Source organism: Panicum hallii, chromosome 5 (genome assembly GCF_002211085.1).
Source record: "Panicum hallii strain FIL2 chromosome 5, PHallii_v3.1, whole genome shotgun sequence".
NCBI lineage: Eukaryota > Viridiplantae > Streptophyta > Magnoliopsida > Poales > Poaceae > Panicum > Panicum hallii.
This window is the reverse complement of record NC_038046.1, coordinates 3,496,125-3,516,853: the sequence shown is the minus strand read 5'-3', so window position 1 is coordinate 3,516,853 and position 20,729 is coordinate 3,496,125. Positions and strand designations below refer to the sequence as shown.

Below are 20,729 nucleotides of genomic sequence, written 5' to 3'. Positions count from 1 at the left end.
ACTTGCACAACGGATTGCAACAACCAGGCATGGTAGGCTCAACAACGACTCAAAGCCCTTGGTGGGCACCTACCGGTGTTGGAGCCCCAGTTGCCGAGGATCTAAACGTGCAATCATGGTATATAACCTGCCCCTACCTTCTGTATTTCATTGTTGTTATCCTTGAATTAGTAGATCAATTGAACGGCAATATCTTATAAGGGGGGTGGATTCGCATCCACCAGGTGGTTTTGTTAATTTTTTGAAGCAAAATGCATCAAGCACTGCACAATACATGAGCAAGGCAAGTTCATCACAGCCAATCGATGTCGTTGATGACACAAATTGCGGTAGTAGGACTGAGAAGCGCTTGAGATGGACAAAAGAGGAAGATCTTGTACTGGTAATGTATTTTTGCTTGTGTAATAAATTTCATGTTTAACATATATAGCACTATTCTTATCCCTGTATTGGTACTTATTTAGATTGGTGCATGGTTCAATAATTCAAAAGATCCAATCCAGTCAAATTACAAGAAGAATGATCAATATTGGAAGAGTGTTACCGCTGCATACAACAGTGCAGGTCCTAAAAGCAGGGCAAGGCAACTCAAGCAAGTCAAGGATCGTTTTGGGAGAATTAAGAAAAGAGTTGCATAGTTTTGTGCTAGCTGGAAGGAAGCTAATGCCATGTGGACTAGTGGTGAATTTAATGTGAACTTAATGGACAGGGCAGTAAAACTCTATGAAGATGAACGCAAAAATGATGGTCCATTTATGTTTAAACACTGCTGGGAGGTTCTGTGCAAGGAGCCGAAATGAGATGCCTATATAGAACGTCTTGAAGATTTAGAGCTAGATAAGAGAAAATTTCAGGAGGACTTTCAAGAGCATTTCTCTCTGAATAATGTTGTTGATGAACGGCCAATTGGTGGCAAGAAAGCTAAGGAGCAGCAGAAACGAAAAAGAAAGGATCAAGCTTGTATAATAGATATTGAAGATGAACTTCATGCTTTTGTAGAGGCACAGAATAAAGCAAATGAAGACCGTAAAGAGATGTTAGAGGCACAAAAACGTGTGTCCAGTGACAACCTTGAAGCTAGAAAGCTCGCATATCTTGCTGCAAAGGAGAATACGGAGTCGGGCATGCTAGAAACATAACGAGAGTTGCTGAAACAAGATGCAACTGGGATGCCTGAAGATGTGAGAGCTGAACATGTTTTAGCATTGAAGTGTCTACGGGAGAAGCTATTTGGAAACTAAGATACTGCACTGCTCAAATAGAATTTTATTGGAAAATTCTACAGTGCAATTAATTTAGTCTTTGCTAAAATTGTGCGTTGCAAAATTCTGTGTTGCAGTTAATTTAGTCTTTGCCAAAATTGATCATTGGGAAATTCTATGGTGCAATTAATTTAGTCTTTGCTGAAATTATTCATTGGAAAATTCTATGGTGCAATTAATTTAGTCTTTACTGAAATTGTGCATTGCAAAATTCTGTGCTAGTGTTTGCTGATTTTGTGAATTGTTAATTTAGTCTATGCTGATTCAGTCAAGTTATTACATTTATCTAGAATAATAATTGACTTACGTCTCATCTATAAAACATCTTCCTTCTCATCTTCCTACTTAAACCAAAACACTCTTTCTCCTTCCCAGCAATCTCATCTTCCTTCTCAACTTGTCAACCATGTCGAATTCATCCACATACTCATATGAATCCGATGAACCAGCCCCTTCCAAGATCCTTGAACAGTATGCTACTGAGTAGCGCTGCTTAGACTCCTTTGCTAGTAGGTTGTCAATGAAGATCAAGAGTTCCCTCTCAGCCCAGACGTCGAAGCGACATTTTGGTCCAAGAAAGAGCATCCGAAGGGATCATGCTGCTGCTCATCAGCGCCTTGTGGAGGACTAATTCGCTGAAGAGCCACTCTACCCTGAGAGTATGTTCCGTACGAGATTTCGTATGAACAAAAGGCTCTTCAATCGTATTGTTGATGCTCTTGGTCAGTGGTCTTCTTTTTTCACTCTTAGGGAAGATTGTGTTGGTCGAATAGGTCTTTCACCACTTCAAAAGTGTACAGCAGCCATGCGCATGTTAGCATATGGCACCCCTGCAGATGCCCTTGATGAGTACTTGAAGATTGGGAAGAGTACTACATTGGAGTGTTTGGACAAGTTTGCACAAGGGATTATTGAGGTGTTTGGGGGGAAGTACATGCGACGCCCCACACGAGAGGATCTTGAGTATATACTTCAAGTCAATGAGGCGCGTGGCTTCCCTGGAATGCTTGGGTCAATCGATTGTATGTATTAGCGATTGGAGAAGTACCCCTTATTATGGAGGGGGCAGTTCACTAGAGGTGACTATGGAGTACCAACTACGATCTTAGAAGGTGTTGCTTCCAAGGATCTCCATATTTGGCATGCTTTCTTTGGAATTGCTGGGTCAAACAATGACCTCAACGTGCTGAACCAGTCCCCACTTTTTTTTTGATGCTTTGAAAGGGGAAGCTCCTCAAGTTCAGTTTTCTATCAATAGGAATTGGTATAGCGCATGTTACTACCTTGCTGATGGTGTATACCCAAAATGGGCTGCATTCATGAAGACTATACCACTTCCACAATCAGATAAGCACAAGTTGTTTGCCAAGTTCTAAGAAGGAGTAAGGAAAGATGTGGAACGTGCTTTTGGGGTATTGCAGTCCCTTTTTCCATTGTTCGTCGTCCTGCGTGTCTATGGAAGCGAAAGAGTATCGCTAGGATCATGCTAGCATGTGTGATTCTCCATAATATGATAGTTGAAGATGAGAAGGATGATGACACCATTCATATTAACCTGAATCAAATTCGAGGGACAATATCTATTCTACCTCCTGAAGTTAATGTCAGTGGTCTTCTTTTTTCACTCTTAGAGAAGATTGTGTTGGTCGAATAGGTCTTTCACCACTTCAAAAGTGTACAGCAGTCATACGCATGTTAGCATATGGCACCCCTGCAGATGCCCTTGATGAGTACTTGAAGATTGGGAAGAGTACTACATTGGAGTGTTTGGACAAGTTTGCACAAGGGATTATTGAGGTGTTTGGGGGGAAGTACATGCGACGCCCCACACGAGAGGATCTTGAGTATATACTTCAAGTCAACGAGGCGCGTGGCTTCCCTGGAATGCTTGGGTCAATTGATTGTATGTATTAGCGATTGGAGAAGTGCCCCTTATTATGGAGGAGGCAGTTCACTAGAGGTGACTATGGAGTACCAACTACGATCTTAGAAGGTGTTGCTTCCAAGGATCTCCATATTTGGCATGCTTTCTTTGGAATTGCTGGGTCAAACAATGACCTCAACGTGCTGAACCAGTCCCCACTTTTTTTTTGATGCTTTGAAAGGGAAAGCTCCTCAGGTTCAGTTTTCTATCAATAGGAATTGGTATAGCGCATGTTACTACCTTGCTGATGGTGTATACCCAGAATGGGCTGTATTCATGAAGACTATACCACTTCCATAATCAGATAAGCACAAGTTGTTTGCCAAGTTCTAAGAAGGAGCAAGGAAAGATGTGGAACGTGCTTTTGAGGTATTGCAGTCCCTTTTTCCATTGTTCGTCGTCCTGCGTGTCTATGGAAGCGAAAGAGTATCGCTAGGATCATGCTAGCATGTGTGATTCTCCATAATATGATAGTTGAAGATGAGAAGGATGATGACACCGTTCATATTAACCTGAATCAAATTTCAGGGACAATATTTATTCTACCTCCTGAAGTTAATGTTGGTGGTAATGTATGTTTTGCTGATGTGCTGCGCAGAAAAGCTGCTATCCGTGCTCGTCCACAACATACCCAGCTCAAAAATGATTTGATTGAACATATTTATGATAAGTTTAAACATATCCTTCGAAATTAACCATGGTATACTACTACTGCATGTGTGTTTCTATTCTTTTTTTTATCAACGTGATATCTAATACATGTATTTTTATTTCAGGTCCTTTCCATGATGTGGACTCTGCTAGTGGTACTTCTTGCTGAAGATCAGAAGCTACATATTTAGAGTGCACCTCTTGTCATTTAGATCATTATGTAGTAACTTATTTGCTTGAGAACCGATTTGGCAGTACCTAATCCAATTTCTATTTCATAAAACTTATGTAGTGCTTAGTTGTGTGTCATGGTACGTGTCATTTGGTTATGTGAGCAATATTGCTTCAACATAACCTGCTACCTAGTACTCTATAAAATAATTATGCTGCAGAATTTCATCTATTTTGGTTGTATTTTAGAAGTTGGATGAGTATGTGTCTTTCATACTACTATGTTTGTTTGATGGATGGCCACAAGGATATGCTGCGCAATGGATCTAAATACAATACAAATATTAAGTTCTTGTTTATTTAATTTATAGTCTTTTGATAGTCAGTCCATTGTATGAGAAGGTTTAACTGCTGGCTGGAAGTGATATGGAAGGAACTTGCAGCCAGCAGCCGGCTGCATCATAGTACTTGCTCTAACAATGCTCCATTGAGCCGGAGAGAGAGGGAGAGAGAACCGAACCTTTTCTTAGCTTCTCTCTGCCTAAAAGAGAGTGATTAGGGTCTTAGTACGTATGTGCCGATGCAGCGTTTGACCATGGGCGTCGCGTGGTGCAGCTTTGCCGGAGCTTGCTAGCGCCTCTCTCAAAGTGAAACCAGTGACCTCACGTGACCTTGGCCTCTTGCTCCTGCGTGCTTCCTCCTCCGATTGTTTGTTTCCCTTGACACGGATGGGATGAGGACAAAATGGGGGTGGTCACTTCGTGGTCAAATGAGATAGGGATAAAGCTCAGATTCGCCGCTCATGTGGTCCTACACACCTACTCCTTTTCTGTCACTTACCAGTGTGAGAGACTCGTTTGGGCTTTGTCCATGCGCGGAATACGCGGTGCACTACTGTCTGCCTCCTCGTGGTCCCAGGTGGGCTGGAATACGCTCAGGCCCAAAGAGTCGTGGGGAGCGGTGATGTACAGCCCAGGGACCGACTCCGCGAGACCCCTTAATTGGGCCATCTGGCGCGCCGGGCTTGTACATCACCACGTCAAACACGACGTCTCCCTTAGTTGGGCCACGACTCTTGGGCCAACTCGGCAAATTAAGCCAGGGACCGGCGCCGGCCTCAAAAAAAAAAACCTTGTTGCCAAGCCCGCAACCATTTAAAGCCCCCCTTGTAATCTCAAAAAAAAAAGCCCCTTTGTCAGAGGGAGAACCTTTCAAAACACGACAAAGAAAAATATTCCAATTAACAAAAAAGCTATTTTATTTCGACACAAAGCAAGTTTCCCAACATAGCGCACTTGATCCCACCAGGATTTGAAGTCTTGTTTTGGAGCTTACACCATGTGACCGATCTCCGAATAAATGGAGAAATTTGCAGCAAATCGCAGCTGGACTGCATCATCACAATGCAATCTCTAGAAGACACAGAGGCCTGGCGACTTCAGCAAACAAGATCACATGATCACAACCAAGCATGTTGCCAGCTGCAGGGAACACAATCAATCATCTCAGGAGGTGCTCTGACGGGGGATGGGTTAGTGGAAGCCGCCATTGGCCGCTAGCAGGCCGGTCTGCAGTGGTAGAACACTTGCGAACAGTTGAACGTTAGCAAGAGGGGAAGAGACAGGTCCCTTCACATGGATCAGTGTCCTCTCAAATCGTACTGTGCACGGGTGTCGATCGGCTAGGCCATGCTTTCAAACTGCTTGCTACATTGTCCATTTTTTTTCTAGCTTGCCGTCAAATAAAGGTACTGAGCTGTCAACTCGAGATCTGTGTCTGCGATACGATGTTAAGCTAGCTACTTATACATCCGCTTAGGTATAGTTAATTTCAAATGGTTAACCTGATGAGGATAAGTGAACCATATGTACTTCGACACAGGGTATGAAATTAGAGGAGAATCATCATTATATTAAACATGCTTGAAGAGTAGTAATGAAAAGTCATATGTACTATAGTGAACCGTAAGAGGTCGGTCCTGGTTATAAATAGGTAGTGCCAGGAAGGCCTCTTTCTCATCACCAGCTCGTAAGCATTTCATCTCACTCTCTGTTGCATCCCTTAGCCAGCTGCAGTCTGCAGATATTGAGCGGGTGCCTATGGAGCATTTCAGAGGAGGAGTGGAGTTTGGAATGGCCTCCTTTCAGATACGCCGCCATTCCCTGTCGTCATACCAAACGGTGACGACGCCATCCTCTATATATTTGCCTCAATTCAACATACTTTATATATACCATATGCAGCTTCATAAAAAAAATAAACTAAGTTGCCACAATGTCAGCTAGGATTCTGTAGTATAAGTTTCACCACTTTTTAATATTTCACACATTTTTTTTGTTGTTTTCGCACAATTAATTGCTTTCTATTTGCACCATGCCACTTTTTTACAATTTTACCTTCAGATTTGCTGCTTTACTTTTCCCCCTTATTTCACAGAAGAACATGCAGGAGAGCTAGCTACCTAATGTTAAGATGAATGTTTAAACAGGAACAGATCAGGCCGATAGATGCGCAGAAGGCGGCTAGACGTTGCAGAGAGAAATCACGGCGGCGTTCTACTACCAGCATCTGCCACCCGGCCGCGGAGATGGCGGCCATGCCTGAGCAGGCCATGGAGTTCCTTTCTCGCACGTGGAACCCCGCCTCCTCGGATACTCTCGCCGGCCTGCAGCGTATGTTTGGCATACACGGCTTTTTCCAACGGATATTTCATTATTATTAGCTTCAATTTACAATGAAAGTTAAGATCGTTCTGGCTTGCTTTGCTTCTAACATCTGCCACAAATATTTTTTCTGCTGACGACAAGACCCAGCTGGGATCATCAGCTCCTGAAGACCGTCTTCAGCCAGCAGATCACGAGGTGACCGAAGGTGAGCCAGAAGACGAGCATCTCGACGCCGCCCGTCCCATGGCTGGAATTGGCCAATTGTTTGATGACGAGACATGGGATGGAACTGTGGTGGCCCGAGGGACGCCTCGCTCCACCGTGCGGCGCAGGAACAAGCTGCTACCCCAGCAACCTGCCTGGGTACGCATGCACGCTCTCTGATGATAAGAAACAGTAGAGAAAACATCATGGCATACTGTGACAAGTGGCATGCATGCTACGAAACAAAAAAAAATTAAAGAAAAAATTAAACACACAGTAACTTGAAAACAAGGCACATTAATTAGTAGCTGTCACTTACAAACAGTATTATATTAGAACACGCTGTGCATATATCTATAACTGCAGTAACACAACAGCACCACTGGGCACTGGCTGCTTACAGTGAGTGTCTTGTCGTAACCGATCGGTACAGTGTGATCGTTTCTTTGTTGTTTTTCAATCCGGATGGACAAAAAACTCAGCGGCTCAACGCCGGGCACATGAGGGCGGTCCTGCGAGGGTTCCTCTTGAGCGCCGTGTCGCTCACCGGGAGCCAGCGGAGGAGGAAGGACGAGCTGCGGCTGCACTCGGCGCAGGCCCACGCGGCCGTGTCCGTCGCGCAGCTCGCCGCGGCGGTCGCGGGCATGGTGTCAGTGTGCGAGCTGAGCCAGCCGGCAGCGAGGGACGGCGGCGGCGACAGAAGGATCGATGGGCGCGGTGCTCGCGTCCGCCGCCGCGCTGGTGGCCACCGTCTGCGCCGAGGCCGCGGAGACCGGCGGCGCCAACCGGGCACGCGTCGCGTCCGCCGTGAGAGCCGGCCGCGAGAGCCGCTCCCCGGCGGAGCTGCTCGCACTCACTGACACCGCTGCCACATGTATGTAACCATAGCGCTATACGTAGCATATTAACGAAAACAACTTGATAGAATAATTCACCGGTGTTAATTATATTGATCATCATCATCCACCAGTTCTTGTTTGTTTGGCCTTTTCTCTCAGCTCTGAGGGGTGCTGCGGCGTTGAGGATCAGGGCAGCCGACGTCAGAGGAATCGGCGGCGATGGCAACTCCATCAGCATCCGAGCTAGCATCCAGAAAGGCACAACTCTCAGGGTCTGCCTGCCTTGTGGTAATATAAGACATCAACGACTCAGTATTGCATGCTGTGTTGCTCGCGTTTGCTCTCTGCACGACCAGAGATCTCAGAAACTAAGATGGCTGATCCCTAAGATTTCTGCATGGGGGGAGGGAGAGTGTATCGATCAATGTCCAATGGTGTTTGGGTGTTACATACGCAGGAAGGGTGCGGGTGAGGACGGCCGCCATCTTCCTGCAGGGCGGCACGGTGGTGCTGAGGCCGGGAAAGAAGCTCCTGCGGGGCATATTTGCCACCCACAAGGACTGTACGTAAGAGATCCAAGCAATTACGTACTACTCTTAATTACATTGGAGCATCTAGGTCTAGACTCTAGAGTGGAGGAAACATGCATCTACGTACAGTCTGAACTGTGCTCATCGATCACTTCATCAGCATCATGGCACCGTGGGATACACGGCAGATAATTAGCCCCGTCAGGTTTTGCTGTGGTCTGCGCTAAGCACCAAAATCATGGGGCGCTATCAGATCGACCTTGCAGCTATTCATCATGTGCAATATACCATGCGTGAATCAGATGAGGTCTTGGTGGTTTCGAGCGGCGGCGGCGGCGAGGCAGTGGTGGACGGCCGGCGGCTCTTCCCGCTGGCGCTGAGCACGCCGGGAGGGGCGACGGTGCAGCTGCTGTTCGAGCACCAGGCGCACGGCAAGGCATGGACGGCTTCCGTCGAGGGGATGCTGCCCCAACAAAAGCTCAAGCACCCCACAAACTGATGATAAAAATCGCACGAATACACTACACATGCATGTACCGGTCGTCCTCCTACTTGGAGTACATCCATGTACGTGTGGAGTAGAGGGTTTTAAGTTCATCGATCGTACATGTGTGTACGGTCTTTTTTTTTTGGGGGGGGGGGGCTAAAAAATCTCAAAGTATGTACGGGTTTAGACGCACGCACGCATGTTTGTAAGATAATACTCCATTAAATAAGATTTTTGACAAAGGTTTGTATGGCTTAAGCTTACGTTTGACCTCGTCAAGGTTTAATTTAGCACAAACGGGAACCGGAGGACGGGAAAAGAAAAAGGCGCACTTGGGCCGGACGCACATTATAGCGCCCGGATTGAGCCCAAACATAGACATACGTATTATGGGCCTCGGTGAACATCAAGCAGCGTACCAGGCCTGGGCCTGTGTTTATATGCAACCAGGCGGGCGGGATTAAGAATTTTCTTAGAAAAAGATTAAAAAAATTAAATTCGAAAAGAGGTGCCGATTGGCAAAATTTCAGAAAATGGTACCTTCCGACCGAGCAACGGGCGGGAGGCGTGGGGCCGGGGACCTCCCGCCCATCCAACGGGCGGGAGGTTCCAAAACTATTTCCAGACCCCTCCCGAAGGCCTCTTCGCGAATAAGAAACTTTTCTTATTTGCGAAGAGACCCCTGACGCGGCCGCGAAGGCCTCCCGCCCGCCCAACGGGCGGGAGGTAGAAGGGCATCCCGCCCGTTGGGCGGGCGGGAGGTACCCCCCTTATATAAGCACCCCACCTGCCCCTAAATTCCTATTTTATTCAGCAAAACTAGGAAAAAAGAAAGGGAGGAGAGGAAGTGAGAAGAGGAAGCGGCGAAGCCCTGTTCATACGTCGGTTTGGAGGTATATTCTCATTCTAGTCGTATAATTACTTGAAAATAACTATAATCTAGGAAATATTTCTTAGGGTAGTTATATTTTGAGTAGTTTTTAGTATTTTCAATTATTTTTACTATAATTTATATTCTGAATAGTTTAGAATCTGGAAAATATAATCTAGGAATCGCTGAAACTTAGGGTCGTTGTGTATTAATATGTAGTATAACTAGTTTATTAATGATTGACAGATATATCTTTCGAGAAGGGTATTTTCAGTATATATTACAGAGAAAGAAATGTGATTTATGGGCCGAATGGGGTAGATTTAAATGAATTGAAATGTGCGGTCAGAGGAATTACCAGACCGCATGAGAGGACATTTGAATCCCTGTGAAACTGGTTAATGAGCGGATTAAGGATTAATCAGGAGACACACACTGTGAGTGTTCAGTGCGTCATGAATCGTACCACTCACGCTTTGATCTGGGAGCTGATGCCACTTGCAAGCAACGAGGACTGGTTAACTTATCGGCAAAATGCAAGTCATTGGCAATGGCCACTGGTACTCCTTGTCAGTGTGCACCAGAATCCTCTGATGAACTGATCGAGAAGAAAAGAAGTGAGGGCAGCTTTGTGTCCTTTGCCAACAGATACTGCACGTACTCGCAGAAGGTCTGGGTCAGCGGTGAAAATATTTTCTGAATGGATTGAGAATGAACCGAAAGAGAAGTGTTGCTTTACGATACCGATGGTGCAAGGTAGGGCATAATGACCACCAACTTTGCCGAGGTTTACAATTGGATGATACGAGGTGTTTGTGGGCTTCCATTGATTGCAATTGTGGAATTCATCGTCCACGGGTATACCGATTACTTCGGTTCACTAAAAATCAAGCATATATGGAAGATCCTGACAGATATTTTGGGAGAATGATGATAGATTATATGACCAAGAAGGCAGCTAGCGCCCAGCTACACCACTTACGGCAATGTGGTACACTGGAACTCAAATTTGAGGTAGCTCCCAAAGAAAGAGCACGACGTGGCATGAGACGTCAAACTCCTGTAAAGGAGTGCATTCTCAGGTTTGATGGAACTTGTTGTTGCTCATGCATGAGGCCAAAGTTGCTGCACATACCTTGTTCTCATGTAATGGCTGCTTGTGCGGATATTGGACATCCTGTCGATATATATGTTTCCCATTACTTCATAAAGGAGATAATTACCAGCACCTAGCAGTATGAGATCTATGGGTTCCGTATGGTTGGATCGTTTACTGAGGCAGCGAATCCTGTGATATATATTCCAGACCCAAGAACAGCTCGGGTTAAGAGAGGGCGCCGTCAGACACGGCGTATTCGTAATGATATGGATGAGTCAGAACTCCGTACGAGAATACAGCGCTGCAGTGCATGTAACTAGAGTGGACAGACGTATAAACGTTGTCCGAACAATGATGCTGGGCATAGTTCTGCTGAAGCTAGCCCTACAGGTGATGCTACAGATGGAAGACCTCTAGTTGCATCAAGGAGTGGGAGACGTCGCGCGATCGAGTGCTACTACGACATCAGGCATTGTTTAGTTATAATTTTATTTGAACGTTGTTTGCTCATGTGTAATATTTGCCGCGTTGAGTTTGTATCATACCTGGATGTGTATTTGTAATTTTAACAGACCATTATATGTATTTGTATCGTACTATCGTAATATTTGGATTCTACGTTGCAAAACGTTATCGTTTAACCATCTTCATACGAATTTTAGATAAAGTAATCTTCTTCGTAAAATTGAACTAAATTTATACAAAAGAGTATGGTGAATAAATTTTGTATTTGAAAAAAGTATGAATTTTAAATAGTTCGTAAAATATAAATTTCAACAAAAAATAATAAAAAATAAGTAGGTGGGGACCTCCCGCCCGTTGGTAGGCGGGATGCCTCGGGGGCCTCTTCGCGAATAAGAGAAGTTTATTATTCGCGAAGAGGCTCTCGGGAGGGGTCTGGAAATAGGTTTGGAACCTCCTGCCCGTTGGATGGGCGGGAGGTCCCCGGCCCCACGCCTCCCGCCCGTTGATCGGATGTGTGGTACCCATTTTTCGAAGTTTTGCCAATCGGCACCCCTTTATCGTATTTATTTTTTTAACCTTTTTCAAAAAAAATTCGTGGGATTAACAGGTGACAGCTGTCGGCTGTGTTCGCCAAGTGGGAGTGGACCCTCCGCGTTGACCACGGCGACCTTCCGCGATGACCCGATTTAAAAACCTCGTTCTAGAAATGAACCACGTCATCATCATTAAAAAAAGTAGCTACGCGACAACCACTAACTCCAACCGAAATACCCGGGCCCACACATAAAGGCATCCAGATGACGTGTGGGGCCCGGGGCGGACCAGTCCCGTTCTGGCCCACACAGGTCGCACCGGATTCCAGCGAACTTTCTTCTAACCTGGAAAGGAGACGCAGCGATGAGTGCAGACCAAGGCTTTCGTGCGACTGTTGCCATCAGTAGCTGACCAGTGGGCCAAACAATTATCTGGATCCATCCCGGGCCCACCGGTCAGTGATGTAGCACGAGAATCGCGTCGAAGCAATTTGCTTTCGTCTTCGTACGCGGGCCAGCTTCTCCGTAAGAAAGCGCGCAGCAAAACCGAGCAGCTCAACTACCGACCAAATGGCGGTACAGCCCGCGCTGTCACTGACGCCGGGCCCAGCCTCTCCCCACTCATAAGAAACCCAGGCAGTGTCCATGCCCAGCCAGTGCTGGCCTCGTGCGCCTCCACTCCACCTCGTCGCCTCCGCCGCCGCCGCCGCCGAGCCGAGGCGGAACCCGCATGGCCGCCGGCGTGCTGTCCACAGTCCGGTGGGCCACCGCCTGCGCGGCGCTGCTCAACGCCGCCGCCGCCTCCGCGGGCGCCGCCGTCGCGGCCGTCGCGCTGCGCCGCTGCGGCGGGGGTGGCGCCCTCGGCCCGGCCGCCGCCGTCGCGTCCGCGGCGTCGGCGGCGAGGCTCCTCGCTTCTGCGGTCGCGGGGTTCGCGCAGGGCGCCGCCGCCTCAGCTATTGCCGCCGGTGCCATCGGGGCCCATGTCGACAGCGAGCGCGACCTCCGCCAACTCTCAAGGGTATGCTCCAAGCTCATAGCTTAATGCAGCCTAGTGTTCTATTTAATCCGCTGTAAATTGCAGGTTAATACTAGTAATTCCTAAAATGCAATGAAATTAATCGTTCAAAAAGCATGTGGTGTGGTAGTTCAAGCTGCTAATGGTCTATGACCCGAACCAAAACCGCACCAAACCAATTATCAGTATGCTCATCGATCGAACCGCACCATACTAACCTGCTTGCTTCAGAAACCGAACCATGTGGTGTGGTAGTGTTCTATTTAATCCACCGTAAATTGCAGATTTATACTAGTTCCTAAAATGCAATGTAATTAATCGTTCAAAAAGCATGTGGTGTGGTAATGTTATCTGAACTGAACCCTTGCCGAATATGAGCAAGTCCGTGCTCCAAAGAGCAACCTTTTATTCCCATGTAGACAAGACAAGTTATCGACCTTGTAAATTGGGTTTCCAGGCCTGGTGGGAGGCAGTGATCATGTGGTGCGCTTGGTGGTTTCAGACATCGGGCCCCGAGATATTCGTGGAGATGACATTGTGAGACTTGAACCTTTACTTCATTCGGTAGACTGGTGGGGGAGCCCTGACCCCAGAGCATGCTGGCTGCTCATTCATGTGCACTTCCTCTGCACCTTGCAGCATTAACATAGCTGAAACTTTGACATCTCTGTCTCCATCATGGTTCACGAGAGAAGATCATTATTTGTTGAGAAATGAGAGATATGTGTTAACTGAATTATTCCTTTTTGGTTTTTGAATGCAAGTGTTCTGAACTTGCCATAAAACCACGCTGATGATTTTCCTCCGGTTCTTTTTCTCTTTTTTTGGGTAATTTTCCCTTCGACACCATGGGATGGTCACAATTACTTCATCCAAGAGAGAGCTTGATTAGCAATAGTTTGTCCTTGTATTGTTATTTTTCTAAACTAATTTCATTGTAGCGTTTTAAGTGTTAACAGAATGCATATCTGACTTAGAATTAGATTCCCTGTAGTAGTATCTGAAGTTTATTCTTTTTGTGAACAGCTACGGTACAAGAGATGGCTTTGGTGGACACGATTTGGAATGGTCATCACGATGCTGCAATTTGTGTCGGCAATTTATTTGATGTGTATCATCATGAAGGATATCTTAGCTGGAGGGTCTTTAAAACAGTGCTTTTCAGGTTCATGCACAATGTCATAATTAAGATTCTTTTTGTTGAAACAAATTCTGATATATATTCCTTTAGATCCTGCAATTATTTTTGACATAGCGTGTATGACTTGAAGACTCTATGTGCCATATAAGGATCGGCAGCTTTTAATGCTAATTACTGAGTAATGTTATCTGAATTTTGTCAGGACAAAATCAGGGAAACAATGACTGGAAGCGTATCTTGATAATAACTTTTCTTGTCAGTATGTGGGTGGCAATTATAGTTCAATGCGCTACTGGTTCTGATGTACTAAGGTGGAGATCATTTTATGCATCCCATGATATTGCGTGGAGGGCACACTACCGGGAGGTGTTTGATCATGGAATCCGTGAAGTTTTGTGCTGTCTAGGGCGGGTTAAGTATTCGTATGTTCCCCTCTGGTCCACGTTCTTATGTCCTAATATCATTAATGTTTGAACAATCTCGGTGACTTTGCTCTTAACCTTGCTAGGAGTGTGTTGGAAGATGATGATATATGTGTCGTGGCAAAGTTATTGGGTGATCTTATGGCTTATCGTGCATCTGGAACTGGTCATCTTGAGCTCGTAGCAGGTTAGTTGTTTACGTTGCAATCCAAAACTCACTTCTGTTCAGTCTTGGTGATATATACATGATTTATCTTTGCCTAATGGATAAAATCACAAGCATCGGTCCTCTCAAAAAAAAATCACAAGCATCACTGTTACTAAGATCGAGCTACATTAGACAAGTAGTCGGCTAAAATGATCTAGAAGCTGTTGTTTCTGCATCATGAACCTTTTAAAGGCCAAAAGTAGTTTAAGGAACTATATTGGGACTTTGATTATTTGCCTTCGCTAATAAAATAAGGTGAAATTTCTTTTAAAACGAAGCCTGATGATGTGGTTTCATGATATTACTGTTCACCACAGTCATCTGTATCCCAAATGATTTTCCTTCAGGGCTTTCGCTACTGCAGAAATCTAAGTTGTCCACAGTTATTTCGAAAGAACTAGTGGAGGCTCCTCAAGATCTCATCCAAGAGGCTGTTCTCTTTCATCCATTTGCTGAAGCTGCCTATACAGTTATTCCCTACATCCTTGCTCTGTCTCCTTTCCAGTTCTTGCCAGACACATTGAAGGTATTCTCTTTTCAGGGTCCACTGCTTGATTTTGGAAGGAATCCAGTTATGTTTCCCTGTGTGTGGCTAAATCGGCAAGGTGTTTTAACTCCATGGACTCGTCTTAGGTAAATATTGTGTGCCTTTTCAAAATACTTTTCTGGCATCGATTAGATTATGTTGTGTCAACTGTAGAGATCGGTATGTTTTCTTGTTGCCTGATAATCTCTGCAAAATTTGATAATACATGCTTTTGCAGTGCTGTGAACTTATGATTGGCAATGGCATAGGAGCTGTCCTTACCTTTCCATTGCATTCAAAAGTAAAATGGATTCTTTACACAAGAAAGAAAGAAAATTTGCATCCAAGCCAACAAGTTGTGGCTCCAAAAGATGTTTCATTTGTTGAATGCTGCGTAATCATGCCTGTAGAACTTTATTTCTGCAGACGACCAATACTTGAAGGTGATAACTGCTGGAGAGGGCATGCAGCTGCTTTCCTAAAATATGCCAATGTGGCCCCCGAAGTCCTTCGAAAAGGTCGTGTTAGCCAGGTAAATCAGAACTTCCTGTACATCAAATTATAGTTACATTTTTGTTGTGATCAGTTTCTTTTCCTTTCTTTAGATGAGCTCTCTTCTTTTCTGCTTGCAGACAAAACGCGAGGCTGCCTATTTTGTGGTTGTCTTGCATGATTTGAGTACAGTAGTCATTGCTATCCGTGGAACTGAGACACCAGAAGATGTTATAACCGATGGCTTGTGTAAGGAATGTAACCTTACAATGGATGACTTGGATGGGTTGATCAAGTACTCACTGTAACTTTGCCTGATTTGTTGTACTGTAACTTATTTAGGTTAACTCTGGATTTCGATTTTTGCAAAAAATGTATAAAGAGGAATGAGTAAATGACCTTTGCATTTATGTTCTGAAAGGAGGGTGACCGAACATATATATAGGTTGACGATTTTTTAGACCGTATTATCCCTACTAGTTTGCTGAATGAACCTGCCAAAATGTTCTAGAAAATTGATCTAAGTCGCTATGTCCTTGATGTTACCTCTGAACTCAGTTATGAATTCAACTCTTCTTTTGCCTGATGAGATGATTTGTTCTATTGCAGTTCTGATCAATTGTCCCCTCAACTGAAGAATACCGTCCTGTCATCTTTTCCACACTATGGACATGCAGGAATTGTTGAATCAGCTCGAGAGCTGTACGCAGTACTTGAGGGACAGCCCATACACCAAGGTCAACAAGACAGCATGCATTATTTATCTTTTACGTGCAGAGCATGTTAGATTATCTTTATATGCTTCGTTTCCCTTTTTTCCCTTCTTAATTAAAAGTATTATTAGGTCAGGACCTAGTATTGCATTAACTACAAGCAAGAACTCCTCATTTGCTACAATGGATAATTTTTTAACAGTATATTTTTACTCTATCGCCTTATTCTTTGAGGTGCCGTATCATTAACAGCTGCTATGGAACTGCCTGCAGATAAGTCAGACACAGTGACGGCTGGATTCTTATCTTCTCTTCTTGGGGATGGTTGTGAGTGCAATGGGTACAATATTGAAATTGTTGGACATTCTTTAGGAGGTTCTGTAGCTGCCCTTCTTGGTATCAAGGTAAGTTGTTAGAATCCTAGTCCTTCTCCTGTACAGATCACATCTAGGAAGTTAAACTCATTATATTAGCCAAATAAACTTTCGTAAACTCATTATATTAGCCGAGCGAACCACCCTCTAGCTGACTTGGTTAGAGGGCTCAAGTAGCACCTCCTCAGATCCTGAGTTCGACTCCCCGTGGGAGCGGATTTCAGCCTGGGGTTAAAAAAATCCCCTCGCCTGCCACCATACCAAAGCACGAAAGGAAGGTCCCGGCCCGCCCTCACATGGGTAACGGCGCCCCCGTGTAAGGGTGGGGAGGGGGTTCGGGGTTTTTCTCGGTCTGCGTGAGAGACCTTCTCTTATACAATGTTCGGGGGGCAGCTTGCCCCTCGCAGATCGAGTTTTATTATATTAGCCAAAATAAACTTTCTTATCTGAACAGACAATCCCTTGCTTTGCAATGCGAGTTAAAAATATGCAAAAATGCTCGGTAATTGGGTGATAAATGAAGCAAGAAATGCTTAAGGTTTTTCTAGAATGCAAAGCTTAGTTATTGTATTGTTTAATGTAATGTTTATTTTCATGCAATTGAGGTATTTTTGTATCACAAAACACAGCTATACAGGCGATTCCCGAAATTACATGTGTATGCATATGGAGCCGCACCATGTGTGGATTATGTGATAGCAGATGCCTGCTCACAATTTGTTACAAGGTGAAACTTAAAATCTTTTACAAGCGGACTTTACCAGATAGTTATTTATTTGCCAATGTTGGCAGCAACATATGATTTCTGATATACTGTCCATCACTCACAGCATAGTCCACAATGATGAATTCTCTGCACGATTATCCATGAACTCGGTGATTAGATTGCGCAGTTTGGCTGTGAAGGCTCTCTCAAAGACTTCGCCCAATTCTGCTAAAGTGGGTAAACTAGTTGGTGGAATCATGAATGCCAGAACAGATGAGGAAAATGCAATAGAGCACTGTGCTTCAATTGGTGCTCTGCAGACAGCCAGTGAGCCTAAGCTAAGTAATGATCAAATGCGAGGAAGGAATCCAATGCATACAATCAGAGGTGGCTTATTTCTCTTTGGCAAAGCAATATCTTGCTTGGTAAATACCCCAAAATATCGAATTAGCTCCACAGCAGCAATTAATTATGAGTTGGGCAGATCTAGAATGACTACTGCCAGTGATGGAGGGAAATGCATTGTTGTTTCCCGTGGTTTTTCGGATGTTTCACACTGTGGAGAAGCTAGTAGTGCACACAGAGAGAATGGGATTCGAGAAGGTGACTTTTATGAACGCGGTGAAGGGTACAGACTGCCTCGTTTCAATAATGGTACTGAACTCACATCTGCTTCAAATGACCACATCAGTACAATAAGCTCATCTGAAGGACAGTCGCCAGAGGTTTATCTTCCTGGCCTTGTTGTTCATGTTGTTCCAGTAAAGGAGAGTACCTCTCCATTGCAGAAGACAACTGTGACTCGTCGCAAGAACAAGAGCTACAAAGCATTTATCGCTAATCGGAAAGATTTTATCGACCTTGTTGTGACGCCTCGCATGTTCCTTGATCACCTCCCTTGGAGGTATGTCCTCAAAAACCCTTCTCATGGAAGTTCTATTTGTGTAAGGGATATATTTCTGTGCTATTCCAAATGAAAAATTAGTATGAATTTCAGACCATCCTATATTAGCAGTGTTGAAATTACACCGTTTCAGTTAGCCCTTCAATCAATCTAAGTAACATAAATTGTGCATATTTTGATGGAGCAGCATATGGGCACTTATTTGGACCTTGGATTACATATTGCAGGGTTTGGCAAGAATAATTGTACAACTTAGCTAGCTAGTGAATAGCAATGATGTGCATTCACGTATCCTTATATATGCGAAATCAATTATTTAACTGTACAGAAAAAGTGCAAAGAATGTCTGATTTATTTTCCGAACTAACAGAAAATGACCTTTATGGTTTGTAGGTGTCAGTATGCCATGCAAAAGGTTATAGAAACACGGAAACGGGAGCAGCTCACGCATGATATGTCAGCTGCAGAGGATGCTGTATAAATCTATTGGCTGGCGCTTGCCTTCTTTGTTGTACATACTTTAGGATCACATGCATGCTCTATGTGCAATATTGGTTGCTGGTTACATTGTTGTCTGCAAGTAGAAGAGTTTAGGGCCGAAACATGCCATCTGCATACCATTCTGGTGAGGATTACTTGGAAGATCTCAGCATTGTTGTACACAGCCTGCTCTGAGATCAAACGAGACCCGCTTTGTTATTTATGAAACCAGTGTAGTAGATTATAACCACCGGCGTAGTAGATTAGATTAGAATTAGAACCTATTCATAGCATCAAAATTTGTTATTACACAGCCTTGGATAGGCTTGCTCTGAGATCAACCAGTATAGTAGATTATAAGCATCAGTGCAGTAGATTCTAGCCTATTAGCATCAAAATTCTGCTTCAAACGGTGGTGTAACTTTGATACCTTTGTATGGTCATGTATGTAGCTATGATCAAATGTACAATATGAAAGCATCACCAGGCTGTACAACATCTGCTTACTGAATTAAAAAAATATGGCTGCTGGATGAAGTTTCCTCCACATTACGTTTTACTTTGTGCTGGCCGGAAGTCTGAAAGAATTCCAGCCTTCCTGTTCCGTCCGACCAAAGGTCATGTAACTAGAGCATTTGCATTAAGTTACGAGGAGCATTTTTGACTCGGTTGCCGCAGGCATGACTTGTGAAGCTGCAGGTCTACATGATTGAAGGTGAGTTTTACTCGCAAGTGCAAAAGGACAACTCCTCCCATTCGGTCAAAAAGGTAACTTGGAAGTTACAAGCGCAAGACTTCCATGCCATTGACTTGCTGTCAGGATCACTTTTAAATCACACCGGTTATTAATCTCGCAAAAACAAAGTATTCGTTCTAAGATTCAGAGATCTCCCGTACGTAGAGACAATGAGGTACACTTGCATTGCCCAAAAAAAAAGAAGAAGCAAGGTATGTTGTATTGTATGCACCGCTGGTGTGTGCCAACCAGGAGGTGATGAGGATACAGACAGCCACCGTACCCTCCATATCGTTGTGACTTGAATGGAGATGGACGAGAGAGGAGGATTACAACTGCGTGTATCCGGATCGCCTCAGCGACCTCATCTCCCATGCGGCGAGCACGACGCTGAAGCGCTGCGTGCAAATGCCAGCAGCCGGAAAGCGCGCGAGCGGGTGAACGAAGCTGCCGTGGCCCTTTCCTTCCGCGCCAGGGACCCACGCCACGGGATGCCCTGACAAACCTGTCGAGATCGCTCGCTCGCTCGCCGTCGTCATCTGATCATCTCCTGGGGAAAAGGGTGCGGAGATGAGAGATGATTCGGCCCTGCAGAAAGGTTGTGCGTGGCATCATCTCCGTCAGATTGGATTGGATTGGAGAGAACCCTAGGAGGAATATCATCGTGGTACGTGATGACGCCCGCCGCCAAGGAGGGTGATGATCAGGCCGGTCCAGGCATCCATGCATCCCTGGATAAAATTAAACAGTTTTTTCTCTGAACTCAACTACTACTTGTTCGCTAGGAGTATGCTTCTTGGATGAGCACAAACCAAAAGGCAAGTGCGTCGACCGGTAGAGATGATAAATTCGATGCGGTCGATCGATCGATCACCATGACATGTCATTTGCGAGTGCTCATCCAAATTGCTGATCGAACTGATAGTATGCAGCTAGCTAGCGATTGCTTGCTCATTTAGTAAGGCCGGAATCTGATGTGCCAATGCGATCCAGCCATTTTCTTTCTCCCTTTCCCCCCCCCCCCCCCCCCCTTTTTCCAATCGATCTGACGTAGCAAAGTGAGACACCTGCACGTCTGTACGCACGCATTGCTCGTTCCTTCTCTCGTCTCCGCGGGTACGGTCAGGCCCCGTCCCGTCCCGTTCCGTTCAAAATTTCTGCACCGCCGGGGCGCCACGAAGCTTCAGAGGTTAGCTCCCCGTACCCAACACCGCCGCCGCGTGCATCCCGGAATCGAAACGAAATCCACCGCCACGGTCACGGTTCCGCACCTTTCTTTCCCCTGAGAGGAGAAAAATCTTGGCGTCAGG

The 20,729-nt window shown here is 45.1% G+C and overlaps 1 protein-coding gene and 1 pseudogene across 3 annotated transcripts; both read left to right on the top strand.

The window, feature by feature from the left end:
* Positions 1-6,595: 6,595 nt before the first annotated feature.
* Positions 6,596-8,746, top strand: LOC112891384 (annotated as a pseudogene).
* A 3,502-nt stretch (positions 8,747-12,248) lies between these two features.
* LOC112895945 lies at positions 12,249-19,235 on the top strand. Of its 3 annotated transcripts, XM_025963958.1 has the most exons (14): positions 12,249-12,720; positions 13,175-13,254; positions 13,744-13,882; positions 14,061-14,280; positions 14,367-14,467; positions 14,836-14,957; positions 15,030-15,121; positions 15,441-15,546; positions 15,647-15,801; positions 16,116-16,243; positions 16,493-16,623; positions 17,223-17,320; positions 17,424-18,203; positions 18,597-19,235. In XM_025963958.1, exons 1-14 carry the CDS (start codon positions 12,348-12,350, stop codon positions 18,682-18,684), a joined length of 2,613 nt encoding a protein of 870 aa, XP_025819743.1. In that variant the 5' UTR covers positions 12,249-12,347; the 3' UTR covers positions 18,685-19,235. The 3 variants fall into 3 exon arrangements, with proteins under 3 accessions (XP_025819743.1, XP_025819742.1, XP_025819744.1); XM_025963957.1 differs by having other exon boundaries at positions 14,836-15,121; XM_025963959.1 differs by lacking the exon at positions 13,175-13,254 and having other exon boundaries at positions 12,317-12,720; positions 14,836-15,121.
* Positions 19,236-20,729: the final 1,494 nt, after the last annotated feature.